This window comes from Gorilla gorilla, chromosome 9 (assembly GCF_029281585.2).
Source record: "Gorilla gorilla gorilla isolate KB3781 chromosome 9, NHGRI_mGorGor1-v2.1_pri, whole genome shotgun sequence".
NCBI lineage: Eukaryota > Metazoa > Chordata > Mammalia > Primates > Hominidae > Gorilla > Gorilla gorilla.
The window spans coordinates 13,010,595-13,024,394 of record NC_073233.2 but is presented as its reverse complement, the minus strand read 5'-3'; the positions used below and the strand labels follow the sequence as shown (position 1 = coordinate 13,024,394).

Below are 13,800 nucleotides of genomic sequence, written 5' to 3'. Positions count from 1 at the left end.
GAGGGGGACTACCAAACCACGGGCAGGTAGCCACATGGGCAATCCTGGACAAGCCCCCAGATTTGTAACCACCCAATGAGTTCACCTTGCCCACTGCCTAGACAGAGCCGATTTAACAAGACAGGGAAATTGCAATAGAGAAAGAGTAATTCACACAGAGCCAGCTGTGCAGGAGACCAGAGTTTTATTTATATTTATAGATATAAATTCATAAGAGTTTAATTAGCTTTCAGGCTCACTTCAGGTACATTTCATGACTCCAACTCCTGTTGTACAAAATATCCCTGCTTTTAAACAGTAGATTTAAAACAAACAACCTTGGTTTTCTGGGACTTTTCTTTTATGAGTATTTTTTTATTAATGTAAAGTTTCAAAGAAGGCTAATCAAACACAAAAATATCTGCAAAGAGCCACAATAAGCCTTGAACAACATACAGTCAGTAAAACATCAAGGTTTAAATTGTTGTTTTAACTTCCTTTTGGCTGGAAGCTCCATATTCTGGTAATTCACCAAAATGGCCAACACAAGGAAAACAGGAGAGGCACCCAATGTATGTTTTCTAGGCCTTTTAGAAAACATGGAGTTGGCCACATGCATGGGAGTCTATAAAAAAGGTGATACTGTAGACATCAAGGGAATGGGTATGGTTCAAAAAGGAATGCCTCACAAGTGTTACCATGGCAAAAACTGGAAGAGTCTATAATGTTACTCAGCATGCTGTTAGCATTGCTGTAGGAAAAAAAAAAAAAAAAGTTAAGGGCTAGATTCTTGCCAAAAGAATTAATGTGCATATGGAGCTCATTAAACACTCTAAGGGAAAAGCTAGTCTCCTGAAATGCATGAAAGAACATGATCAGAAAAAGAAGGGAGCCAAAGAGAAAGGTACCTGGATTCAGCTGACAGGCCAGCCTGCTGCACCAAGAGAAGCACACTTTGTGAGAACCAATGGAGAGGAGCCAGAGCTACTGGAACCTATTCCCTATGAGTTCATGACATAATAGGTGCAAATAGTACTAATAATAAAAGACCCTTGGACTGTAAAAAAAAATTGTTCCGTTAATATCAGCCCACAGAAATTGCAGAGAAAGCCAATGGTAATGCTGCAAAAACAAAATGTAAGGAAATTGACATATAAAAAAGAATCGAATTTTGACGACTATCAGAAGAGACAAGAGATGATGGTCTTGTATTGCCAGAAAAAGTCAAAAGGACAGTGTTTGATGCTACAATTGTTTTTACCAAGTGTAAGCATTTTCTAAGACGATGGATCAGTGTTTCATTTTACCTAATTTTTGCTGAAGAGACTCTTCACAAGTTTTCACCAATAGAAATTTATGATAAATTTTCTGGTGGGCCGGGCACAGTGGCTCACACCTGTAATCCCAGCACTTTGGGAGGCTGAGGCGGGCAGATCACCTGAGGTCAGGAGTTCGAGACCAGCCCGGCCAACATGGTGAAACCCCGTCTCTACTAAAAATACAAAAAAAAGTAGCCAGGCGTGGTGGTGGGCGCCTGTAATCCCAGTTACTTGTGAGGCTGAGGCATGAGAATCGCTTGAACCCAGGAGGTGGAGGTTGCAGTGAGCCGAGACCGCACCATTGCACTCCAGCCTGGGCAACAAGAAAGAAACTCCGTCTCAAAAAAATATATATATATCCTGGTGAAAACATCTTAGTGAAATTTTTCAACTGCAAAGACAATTGAAAACTACAAGAATTGCTCCCAAAGAAACAAAACATGAATGGTAATTGTAATTTCTGTAATTTATTGTAAATCTTTAATTGTGAAGTGTGATTTGTATAAATCTGTCAATGTATTTATATGTTCATGACTTTTCCTATTTGCATATTTGTTCCTTCATATTAAAGAAACTTTTCAAAATTAAAATTAGCAAAGAAGTGTTCTTTGGTCACCTATAAGCTGACAAAATGACAAATCTATACGTCTACTGAATATGTACATGTAAAGAGGAGTGAATTCATTTCCTAAGACTGCTGTAACAAACTATCACAAACTGTGGAACTTAAAACAACAGAAATTTATTGTTTTGTGGCTCTGGAGGCTAGAAGTAAGAAAGCGATGTGTTAGCGGCAAGGTCATGCTCTCTGACAGATCTGAAAAAGAATGCGTTTTATACCTTTCCCTTGGCTTCAGCTGTGCTCCAGCAATCCTTGGTGTTCATTCATTGATTTGCAACTGCTTGACTCCATAATCTCTGCTTTCAAGGTCACATGGCTTTCTCCCTATATGTCTCTGTCCTTACCTGGTCAGCATCACCCTGTGTCCATCTCTCTCTCTTCATGCGCATTTTTTTTTTTTTTTTTTTTTTTTGAGATAGAGCCTCACTCTGTCGCCCAGGCTAGAGTGCAGTGGCCCGATCTCAGCTCACTGCAACCTCCGCCTCCCGGGTTCAAGCTATTCTCCTGCCTCAGCCTCCCGAGTAGCTAGAATTACAGGCATGAGCCACCACGCCCGGCTAATTTTTGTGTTTTTAGTAGAGACAGGGTTTCGCCATGTTGGCCAGGCTGGTCTCGAATTCCTGACCTCAGGTGATCCGCCCGCCTCGGCCTCCCAAAGTGCTGGAATTACAGGCGTGAGCCACCGTGCCCGGCCTGCATATATGTATGTACGTATATATGTGTCTATCTAGCTAGCTAGACACTAGGCATTTTGGATTAGGCGCCCACCTATGCCTGCATGACTTCATCTTAACAAATGACATCTGCAATGACCCTATTTCCACATAAGGTCACATTCTGAGTTACTGCAGGTTAGGACTTAACATAGCTTTTTGGGGACGGGAAGAATCATGGGGGAAGACACAATTCAACCCATAACAAGGAATAATTTTGACAGTCATTGCCAATTTGCAGATGTTAAGGCTCAAAAACAAACTATAATATTATTGTTCATTAACACATAAATGTGTAGGTATGTTTTTTCCCCTTAAAAAGACACACTGGTGTAATTAAAAACAATCTACTACTTTTCCCTTTAGTGCTGTAATTTTTTTTAACTGGAATGATTACTTCAATAAAAGAAAAATTTCACTATCTGCGTTTCTTTTCCGGGCATCGCTATTATCCATCTCACCATTACTACTGAAAATCACTGTGTTAAAAACAATGCGTACAGGTGTCAACCAGGCCAGCTGGCCACTGCTGGACCGGGTAGGGCCGTCAGCCCGCAGGACCCCGAACCCTCCGGGTGCCTTTCTCTTCAGACGCTCTCGTTCCCAGGAGTCTCCGCGGCGGAGCGCCCCATCGCCCTAAATGCCACTCGCTGACGCAGCCCAAAAAAAAACCCGATGGCCCGCTTATCCCACACTAGGGGGCGCCTGGTTCTTCGGCCGCCACAGAGCGCTCTGGATGCCTGAAGCTCGCCGCCTCTGGAAAAGCTCAACACCCTTTCTCCGCCCTTCCAGAGATTGCCAACGAGGCAGGCTCTGATGCGCATGCGCAAACACGTTCACCACGCTCCGAGCTAAGGCGCGTGCGTTCCCTGAAATTGCCTCCACCGGGTCTACCTTCCAGTTTCCAGTTCCGGCCTCCAAGGGGCGGGCAGAAGTTGGAAACATGCGGCTGTCGGTCTCTGCAGCGATCTCCCATGGCCGCGTATTTCGCCGTATGGGCCTCGGTCCCGAGTCCCGCATCCATCTGTTGCGGAACTTGCTCACAGGGCTGGTGCGGCACGAACGCATCGAGGCACCATGGGCGCGTGTGGACGAAATGAGGGGCTACGCGGAGAAGGTGAGGAGCGGGGCCTTCTTGTCCACTCTGCGGGTCTGGTCTGAGGGGGCGGAGCCGGCTGCAAGTGGAAAGGGACCGGGACCAACCTGGTAAACCATTCCCCAAGTCTGAGTCCCCCAGAACCTTGGGCTGAACCCGCCCCTCCATCGCCTCTAATGGAAGACTGGTTAGGGCTGCGGAGTTAGGGGTGGCGTAGATTGGAGATGCTTTGCTAGTGGAAAGAATGGATTGCCGTCCGGCATTAGAGAAATTAGATTGGCACCTTGTTTTCTTGCTCGGTTGGATCCGTGATGTTATGTCCTCACAGCTCATCGACTATGGGAAGCTGGGAGACACTAACGAACGAGCCATGCGCATGGCTGACTTCTGGCTCACAGTGAGTGCGTCCTATCTGCCTTCAAAATCCCACCCTTTGCTCCCTGGGGGTGGGGGTTGGAAAAAGGAGAACTATGCAGAATTAAACTTGGGTACTCACTTATGGGCCAGTGCTGCTAACTAAAATAGAAACTGTGTCTTAAGTTAGTTGAAGTCGATGTGAATATATCTCTGCACAACTGCCTATAAACGACCCCTTTGTGTAACACTGACTCTGCCAGATTGGCGAGGGGAGGGGGAGGTCTTTCTATGTGTGGATGGACCTTAGCTTTGGGAATGGTGTAAAGTTAAATGCCTCTGCAGTTTTGCCTGACTCTGCTGTCTCTTGGATAATTCTCCCTCTAGGAGAAGGATTTGATCCCAAAGCTGTTTCAAGTACTGGCCCCTCGGTACAAAGATCAAACTGGGGGCTACACAAGAATGCTGCAGATCCCAAATCGGAGTTTGGATCGGGCCAAGATGGCAGTGATCGAGTATAAAGGGAATTGCCTCCCACCCCTGCCTCTGCCTCGCAGAGACAGCCACCTTACGCTCCTAAACCAGCTGCTGCAGGGTTTGCGGCAGGACCTCAGGCAAAGCCAGGAAGCAAGCAACCACAGCTCCCACACAGCTCAAACACCAGGGATTTAACTGGATCTGAAGAGTCTGCAGCCCTTAATCAGTACCCATGATCACAGGCCTTTGGAGCACTTTTACTCTCTGAGAAGAACTGGAGCTAGAGATGTAAAATGGACAGTCTTGATGGGGTTGAGAACCTTCTGGGGAGCCAGATGACCCTCTCTTTGCACAATAGATAAAAGTCTTTATATGAATATATATAAATTCATTTCTTTTTTCCTTCCTGTGGGATTTCTGGAGAATGAGAATTATCCAAATGCTCAGTCTACCTGAGATAGTAAATTCATGGCTTATGCTTCTGGTCCTTAAATTTGGGTTATTTTTGGTTAGTGCAATTTTGTTTTTCTTAATGCCAGTTTACATGGGAATGCATCCTATAATTCCAAATGTTGCCAGAGGTGGTTGTGTTTTGACATCTGGTCTCCTAGAGATGAGTGCTTGGGATTTCTTAGAGAAAGATTACTTCCTGACAGGGGTAGGGGAGTGACAATCTGCAAGTGAAACTTCCTTAAACAGTCTAGTACCCTGCGAACCTTCGGCGGATACTGCATCAGTCCTCTGTTTTGAGGCAGGATCACACATTACCTTAATGTGTTCCCTTCAACCCCCTGAATGGGCCTGGGAGGAGAGGACCGAAGAACTCAGATGTTCCACCAGTTTGGCCAAAGGGGTGGAGACATTCAGCAGAGGATGTTGGGCTCCAGGATAAGCTCCTTCCTCTTGGTGGGGGGGAAGGGGTAAGAAAGAGGGTCTATGCGAGAGAAGGATTAGGAAACTAAACCTCCTAGGAATTTCCTGGAAGTTTTTATTGTTGTCAAATCTGGCCTCTCTGGGAACCCAGAAAAGGGAAATCCGGCTTCAGAATGTGAGAAGCTGGGAGCCCCTTTCTTGGCACAGCCAGGCTGCCGTTCCCTTGGGTTCAGAGGCTTTAGGTAGTTATGGAAAGACTTAGAAAGGAGCCATCAGTCTTGGTCCAAACACTTGATAGCAGTGCCTGATAATTGCCATACCCCCAGTAAAGTGGGTAGAAGAGATTTTATCTTAGTCTCTATCTTCTGAGTGTATTTGGCCCACTGAACCCATCCACTGTCTGAGATAATAAGTAAGAGTAAGGGTAAAGGGATCACTGGTGTAGCAGACATGGCTTCAGTGACAGAACGAACTATTCTGGTGCTAATTTAGCTGTAGCTGCCTTAGTCTGATACTCATCTACTCCCAACGGAGCTCTTTATCTCTTTTTCTCTACTCTGGTTTGTTCTTCACACTATAGCCAGAAAGCTCTTATATTTTAAATGAAATATAGTAGACACTCAAAACATTTATGAAATAAAGCTACAACTCTGCTTCTGCTAAAAAATATACCCCTCTTCTGTCTTAGCATGAATATCCACCCTAGCTAGGTATCTAGGAGTCACACCTAACTTCTAGAGAAACCACTTTCCTTAAAACCACATCTTTATTTTAAATAGATGGATTGTGGCTGGGCTCCTGTAGCTTTTCCTCTTAGACCCCAGAAATATATCTCCCTTTGGGACTTCCAACAGTTCCCTACATGCTTTTTGAGCATCTGCTAGTTCCCAGCATCAATTTAGGCAGAAGGGATACAATATCCACTGTTCGTCTAATAGAGACTAGAGATAAGAAACAACCTGTACCATCAATGAGCTCACAATAACAGGCCACTGCCACTACCACAGTGGCCTCAAGGGACACTGCTTCCCCTTTAATATTTTGGTCCAAATAAAAGTACATGAATCCTAAAACATTTGCTAAAGGCTCAGGGATAACACAAGGAAAGTAACAGCATCAAGAATTTTACTGCCGGGTGCGGTGGCTCACGCCTGTAATCCCAGCACTTTGGGAGGCCAAGGTGGGCGGATCATAAGGTCAGGAGATCAAGACCATCCTGGCTAACACGGTGAAACCCCGTCTCCACTAAAAATACAAAAAGTTAGCTGGGCGTGGTGGCGGGCACCTATAGTCCCAGCTACTCAGGAGGCTGAGGCAGGAGAATGGCGTGAACCTGGGAGGCGGAGCTTGCAGTGAGCTGAGATTGTGCCACTGCACTCCAGCCTGGGCAACAGAGCGAGACTCTGTCTCAAAAAAAAAAAAAAGAATTTTACTAATCTGGCTTATAAATAACTTTTCTTCAACTAGTGGACTGCTCCCCCCAAGTCCATCTAGGCACCTCTTTAATGCGTTCCAAACCCAAGAGCACCACTCTCAAAGGTTCCTACCGTCTTGGGCTCCAGTTCTTTACAGTAAGGTAGACAAACTAATGATCACTCCTTTCTCAAAAGGTAACAAGTTTAGGCTTTACAGTTAATACACTGTAAGCCTGATATCTTGGGGAGATGACTAGAAAAGTCAGAGGTTATTTCCTTATCCTCATTGACACTGAAATTAACAAGTCATGTTTATTTCCGTAATGTTTCTCAAATCTGCAGTCAACTTGCTCCCTACTAAGAAATCCAAGATACCTCTATCCTGGATTACTGCAACAACCTCCTAACTTACCTCCCTCTGCACTTTGGCTGTACTGACGGGAATCTGATCATCTTAATTCCCTGGTGATGATCTCCAGTTGCTTATTTCCTATGGGATCCTTATCATGACTCCCCTCCTTGTTCAGGCATCTACTCATCACTCCAACTACTTCCTTTGCCTCTAAATGCTATGCTCTAGAAGCATAAAAGTTCCTATTTTGGATGTTTCCCTGTGCACAGCTCCCCTGTCCACAACCTTTTGTTAAAGCAGTCCCTACCGTGCAGAGAGCCTTCTCCCTTTTACCTATGTAACTTACACACAAACTTTTGGTATCACCTAGGTGGCTCCCCGCCCATCCCCCCAGCTAAATTCATGACTTCATCAACTGAGGTGCTCTATGTTTCGATAATACACTGAATTTGCCACATTGCATTACAGTTTCCTACAGTACATTAGTTCCTGAATGGGTTGTAGTGGACAGGCCTAAACTAAGTTAAGGCAGTGAGAATCTAAGCTCTATTCTGCCTAGATGAATAAATTGGCATGTTATTCTAAGTGCCACTGGGGAACTGGCTTTAGGCAGAAGATAACACTGAGAGTGGCAGATTAGAACAACTAAAACTACAGCACCAAGAGCTCCCAAACTGGAATCGTAGTTACGTTGGAATAATAATCTTTTTTAGTGATTATTCCCATTTGGATCTGAATTTTCTGTTAATTGCTACTAAAAGTAATCTGATAATTTGTGTAACACTGAACCTTTAAACAAGTGCTTCTCAAAAATTGTGACTGTGACCTACAGGTCAAAAACCATTTTACATCAGAACAGATTATCCATAAACATAAATGATTGAAACAAAGTCTTCATAAAGTGTTATTTACCTTTACAAATATGATCTACCCTCATATTTTCTACTTGTTCACCTTTTATATGCTGGCCCCAATTCACTAAATTGATTTTACAACCCACTAATGGATTATAATCTACTCTTTGAAAAACACTCTTCATAGCCAGTATTCCAGTGACTAACCACTGCCTTCGCTGGATAAAAATCCAGACATTTAATGACACAAAGGTCATCTATGACCTGGTCCCGGCCACTTCTCAGCCTCCTCTCCTACCACTATTTGCAGCCACCCTTCATGAGAAACTCCTTGTTATTCTCTGACTATGTTACTACTTGGTGTATGATGTTCCCTCTACTATAATGCTTGCCCTCTTTCAAGTCCACTCCTACTTGTCATTCAAATATTTGCTCAGAAGTCACTTTTCTGAGGCCCCAAACTCCGCATCACCATCCAAATGGGCTCAGGCCTCTCTTGTGTACTGTTACTTATAATCCTGTGGGCATACACTTAACTAGTTGCCTGTCTACTTAACTGATCCCTTCGTTCAGCCAAACTGCTGAAGCCAGAGATTGGGACTCATTCTTGATAACTCTATCATAAGGCCTGATACAAAATAGGTGCTCAATATATGTTCATTAAATAAGGAGGAGTAAGCTACATCCATGCCATATTCAACTCTCTGGCTGAGCTTTACAAACAATAAACATGGTACCACATGTAGAGATAGGGTTAAGCTACACTACTGAGTATACCAAGCAAAAGAAATGGTCTCCTTCCTCTTCCAGAACTTAAATGCTTATAATGATTGTCAAGAATGTGAGCATATTTCTAATTCATTTCCCACACATTTTATATTCCAATTTTCTGGAATATTCCTAACCAATCCACAGATAGCAAACACCTATAAATTTTCCAAGACTAGCCAAAAGCTGAAAGGTTGCATTTTTTGTAAAGTGTTGACAGAATTACCCAAGCAAAACTCAGCACTATTCCAATGATCCAATTTCTTTTTTTTTTTTTTTTTAGTTAACACATCCATCACCACGTATGCTGTACATTAGATCTCCAGAACTTGTTCATCTTATAACTGAAAGTTTAGACCCTTTGATCAACATCTCTATTTCCCTCATACCTCAGACCCTGGCAATGACTGTTCTACTCTGTTTCTATGAGTTCAATGTTTTTACATTTCAAATATAAATGAGCTCATACGTAATTTTCTTTCTGTGTCTAACTGACTCATTTAGCATAATGTTCTTCTGGTTTATCCACGTTGTCATGAATAGCAGGATTTCCTTTTTTATGGCTAAATACAATTCCATTGTATATAAATATACCACATTCTCTTTATCTATTTATGTGTCGACAGACACTTAGATTGTTTCTGTATCTTGGCTATTGTAAATAAGGCTGCAGTGAACATGGGAATGCAGATATCTCTCTTCAGGAGCCTGATTTTGTTTCCCAGAAGTGGTATTGCTAGATCATAGGGTAGTTCTGTTTTTAATTTTTTGAAGAACCTTCATACTACTGTTTCCCATAGTGGCTGTACCAATTTACATTCCCACCAAGAGTGTACAAGTGTTCCCCTTTCTCCACATCCTCACCAACGCTTGTCATCCCCTATCTTTTTTTATAACAGCCATGCTAACAAGTGTAGGATGATCTCTCATTATGGTTTTGATTTACATTTCTCTGATGATTAGTGGTGCTGAACACTTTTTCATGTATTTCTTCTTTAGAAAAATATCTATTCAGATCCTTTACCTATTTTCAAATCAGATTTTTTGTGTTTTCTTGCTATTGAGTTGTGTGAGTTCCTTATATATTTTGGATATCAGCCCCTTATCAGATACGGTTTGCAAATATTTTCTCCCATTCGGTAAGTTACCTTTTCATTTTGTTGTTTCCTTTGATGTACAGAGCCTTTTAGTTTGATGTGGTACAACTTGTTTATTTTTATTTTGTTTGCCTATGCTTTTCGTGTCATATCTGAAAAATCATTGCCAAGGCCAATGTCAAGGAGCTGTTCCCCTATGTTTTCTTCTAAGAGTTTTACAGTTTCACATCTTACATTTAAGTCTTGAATCCATTCCAAATTCATTTTTATATGGTGTAATACAAAAGTCCATTTTTGTCATTTTGCATATGTCTATCCAGTTTTCCCAACACTATTTATTGAAGGGATTTTTGTTCCTCATTGTGTATTCTTGGTGCCTCATCAAAGATTAGTTGACCAGTTGGGCATGGTGGTTCACACCTGTAACCCCAGCACCTTGAGAGGCAGGGGCAGGAGGATCACTTGAGCACAAGAGTTTGAAACCAGGCTGGGCAACATCCGGAGACCTCATCTCTACAAAAAAAATCAAGAAAATTAGCTGAATGTGGTGGTGTGTGCTTGTAGTCCCAGCTCCTCAGGAGGCTGAGATGGGAAGATCACTTGAGCCCGGGAAGTCAGGGCTGCAGTGAGCCAAGATTGTGCCTCTGCACTCCAATCTGGGCGACACAGCAAGACCCTATTAAAAAAAAAGAAAAAAAGATCAGTTGACCACATGACCATATATGCATGGGTTTATTTCTGAGTTCTCTATCCTGTTTTATTGGTCTGTGTGTCTATGTTTAAGTTGTACATGCAAAACAGTATGGTACATAATGTTTTGATTACTGTAACTTTGAATGTGGTTTGAAATCAGCAAAGGTGATGCCTCCAGTTTTGTTCTTTATCAAGATTATTTATTTTATTTGTAGTCTTTTGTTGTTCTGTACTAATTTTAGGACTTTTTTCTACATCTGTGAAAAATGCCATGGAATTTTCATAGGGATTGAATTGAATGTGTAGATCACTTTGGGTAACATGGACGTTTTAATATTATTAATTCTTCCAATCCATAAACATGGGGTGTATTTCCAGCTATTTGTTCTTTTTCAGTTTCTTTCATTGGCGCCTCATAGTTTTCAGTGTTTAGATCTTTTTTTTTTATACTTTAAGTTTTAGGGTACATGTGCACAACATGCAGGTTTGTTACATATGTATACAAGTGTATAGATCTTTGTGTGTGTGTGTAGATTTTTCACCTCCTTGGTTAAATTTATTCTTAAGATTTTATTCTTTTTGATGCTATTATAAACAGGACTGTTTATTTTCTTTTGCAGTCTAGTTTTACATTATACATTCTTCATTACAACAACGGTATAATTATATTGTTCAGCACTCATTACTAAACAGTGAACTACTTAAGAGCACAAACACATCTAATTCACTTTTCCCACCACCCTGTAAAGAGCATGAGACAAAATAGACGTCTATAAATGTCTGTTGAATGAATCAATGTGTTATACTGAGTTCTTCTGCTTAGCTCTGTCTTTTGGACTCACTGACTCCTCCCTTCTCCTGTTTCCTCCTTCTTCATCTAAAAAAGAACTTCCTGCAAAGCTGATTCCCTATTGTCCATGCCTGGGTAATATCTGTACCCTTAAGGCTTTCCTCTCTGTGCTCTTAAATGCATGGGCATAGTGTAGCTCTCCTTTAGTTTCTGGGATATAAATTTGTTAGTTATTGATGTTTTCGTTTTGTTTTCGTTTTCGTTTTTTGAGGCAATTCTCCTGCCTCAGCCTCCCAAGTAGCTGGGATTACAGGTGCCTGCTACCAGGCCTGGCTAATTTTTGTATTTTTAGTAGAGACGGTGTTTCACCATGTTGGTCAGGCTGGTCTTAAACTCCTGATCTCAGGTGATCCGCCCGCCTCGGCCTCCCAAAGTACTGGGATCACAGGCGTGAGCCACTGAGCCCAGCCTTAAATTTGGTAGTTAAATCTGAGATATCTTAATAATAGAAATGGTTTGTGTGCTTACATTTCCAGGAAAGGACTAAACTTTTCTGACATGTTTGCATTCTGTTCCACAACATATCTGTTTAATAGAAAAATAATGTTTTTAATTCTCACAAGTTAAGTATTGTACATTACACACAGACACACACACACATGAACACACACAATTTTCTATCAAAATTGATATCTTGGGAAGACAAGCCTTGTTTACACTGTGGTTTCATATATACCTTGGTACACCATTGTGTAGCCCAGTACAGGAAGCACAGCATTAAAGGGTTTTTCTGCTATTCACTTGAAAACACAAAAGGAGATGAAAACACAAAAGCTGTACCTAGGGATGTCACTGAAGACTTAATGACATTGTCCTGGCTTAATTTCTAACTACTTTTCCTTAAAATGGTTTCATAACCTTTCCTACAATTACTTCTCCTTTTATCCCAGAAGGAATAAAAAGAAAAAGAAGATAGTTCACTTTCATATGTGCTGCATTTGAGATGCCTGGAAGCATCTGGAGCTTGAGAAAGAGGTTTTTGCTGGAAGAACAAATTTGGGAGTTGTCAGCAATTAAAGCTAAATAAATGGATAGAGTGACTCAGAGTATATATGTAGAGCAAGAGGAGGCTGAGGTCAGGCAGTAGGGAACAGACAGGATAGAGAACTTTTGAAGGAGACTGAGAAGTTTTTAAGAGAGGAAAGGGAACCTGCAAAATTCATCACAGTACCCAGCATGTGTCTTCTTTGTCATAGGAGGCACTCAATAATTAATCAGTTAACTTAGCAAGCATATTTCTTCTCCCTCCAAAGCACTATGCTTTGAAATATAGGAATGGCCCCTCAAAGGCCCAAAAGACCAGTTAGAGAGACAGATCATAAATAAGTACAACATAGTAAAACAGATACTATGAACATGGTTGCACCTGAGGCCTACTGGAGTACCAAGAAAGGAAGTGGTCCATGCAGAACTTCTCAAAAGAAACAATGCTAGGGCTGAATCTTGAAGAATGATTAGGAACTCATCAAGCATTGGGAAAAGAAGTTAGTTTGGAGGGCATTCCATGCAGCAAGATCTGCAGGTATTAATGCATTGAATTATGAAATGGTATAGAGTGGTTGAGAAATTCCAATTAATTTGGCACAGCAGGGATTTAAGATTTGAGGAAAAAGTAAAGGAAGAGAAGCTGGAAAGCCAGGCAAGACCAGGTTACAAAGGACCCTGTAAGATATGATAAAGTGTTTGGATTTTATCCTGAAGACTAAGGGAAGCCACCAGTATTTTTAAATGGAGAAAAGAGGGATAAGATTAACATTTCAGAAAGATCATTCTTGCATCAGACTGTAAGATAGGTGAGAGGGACAAGATTAGAAGCTGGTAAAAAAATAAAAATAAAAATAAAAAAAGATTAGAAGCTGGTAAACCAAATAGGAAGCTAGTTAAGGAGTCTAAGTGGAGTTGGAAACCCAGATTAGGCCAAAAACAGGGAAAACCTAGAGAAGCTGACAGAACAAACAGCCATAGAAAAGGTAGAATAGACTAGACACATTGTATGTGATTACATGAGGTGGAGGAGAAATTAAGAGTCGAGGATAACACCAGGTTTCTGTTTGGATAGTTGGGTAGAGAAATTCTATTCACATATTCACAGAGAATGAGGATAAGTAAGAGGGGAAGTAGATCAGGAGTTACAGTGATGAACTTGGTTGTAAATATACTCATGTTAAGGAACTGTCTTGTTAACAATTGTTCTGGAGCTCAGAGGATAGATGTAAGCTAGCAATTCAAACTTGAGAGTCATACACACATACATGGGAAATGGAGCAATTGGTTTAGATGAGATTTCTCAGACAGGAAATATAGGGGAAGAAAAAAAAGAGTCCTAGCATAGAGCCAA

The 13,800-nt window shown here is 41.6% G+C and overlaps 1 protein-coding gene across 1 annotated transcript; it reads left to right on the top strand.

The window, feature by feature from the left end:
• The first annotated feature begins 3,227 nt into the window (after nt 1-3,227).
• Nucleotides 3,228-6,100, top strand: MRPL17 (mitochondrial ribosomal protein L17). The gene is made up of 3 exons (XM_004050613.4): nt 3,228-3,750; nt 4,058-4,126; nt 4,471-6,100. Exons 1-3 carry the CDS (start codon nt 3,577-3,579, stop codon nt 4,753-4,755), a joined length of 528 nt encoding a protein of 175 aa, XP_004050661.2. The 5' UTR covers nt 3,228-3,576; the 3' UTR covers nt 4,756-6,100.
• The last annotated feature ends 7,700 nt before the right edge of the window (nt 6,101-13,800 follow it).

What these genes read in the sequence shown, in the direction of transcription:
- MRPL17 (XM_004050613.4), top strand. Translation starts at nt 3,577, where the DNA reads ATGCGGCTGTCGGTCTCTGCAGCGATCTCCCATGGCCGCGTATTTCGC. An exon ending in TGAGGGGCTACGCGGAGAAG is followed by an intron (nt 3,751 to 4,057) that starts GTGAGGAGCGGG and finishes ATGTCCTCACAG; the next exon opens with CTCATCGACTATGGGAAGCT. An exon ending in TGGCTGACTTCTGGCTCACA is followed by an intron (nt 4,127 to 4,470) that starts GTGAGTGCGTCC and finishes TTCTCCCTCTAG; the next exon opens with GAGAAGGATTTGATCCCAAA.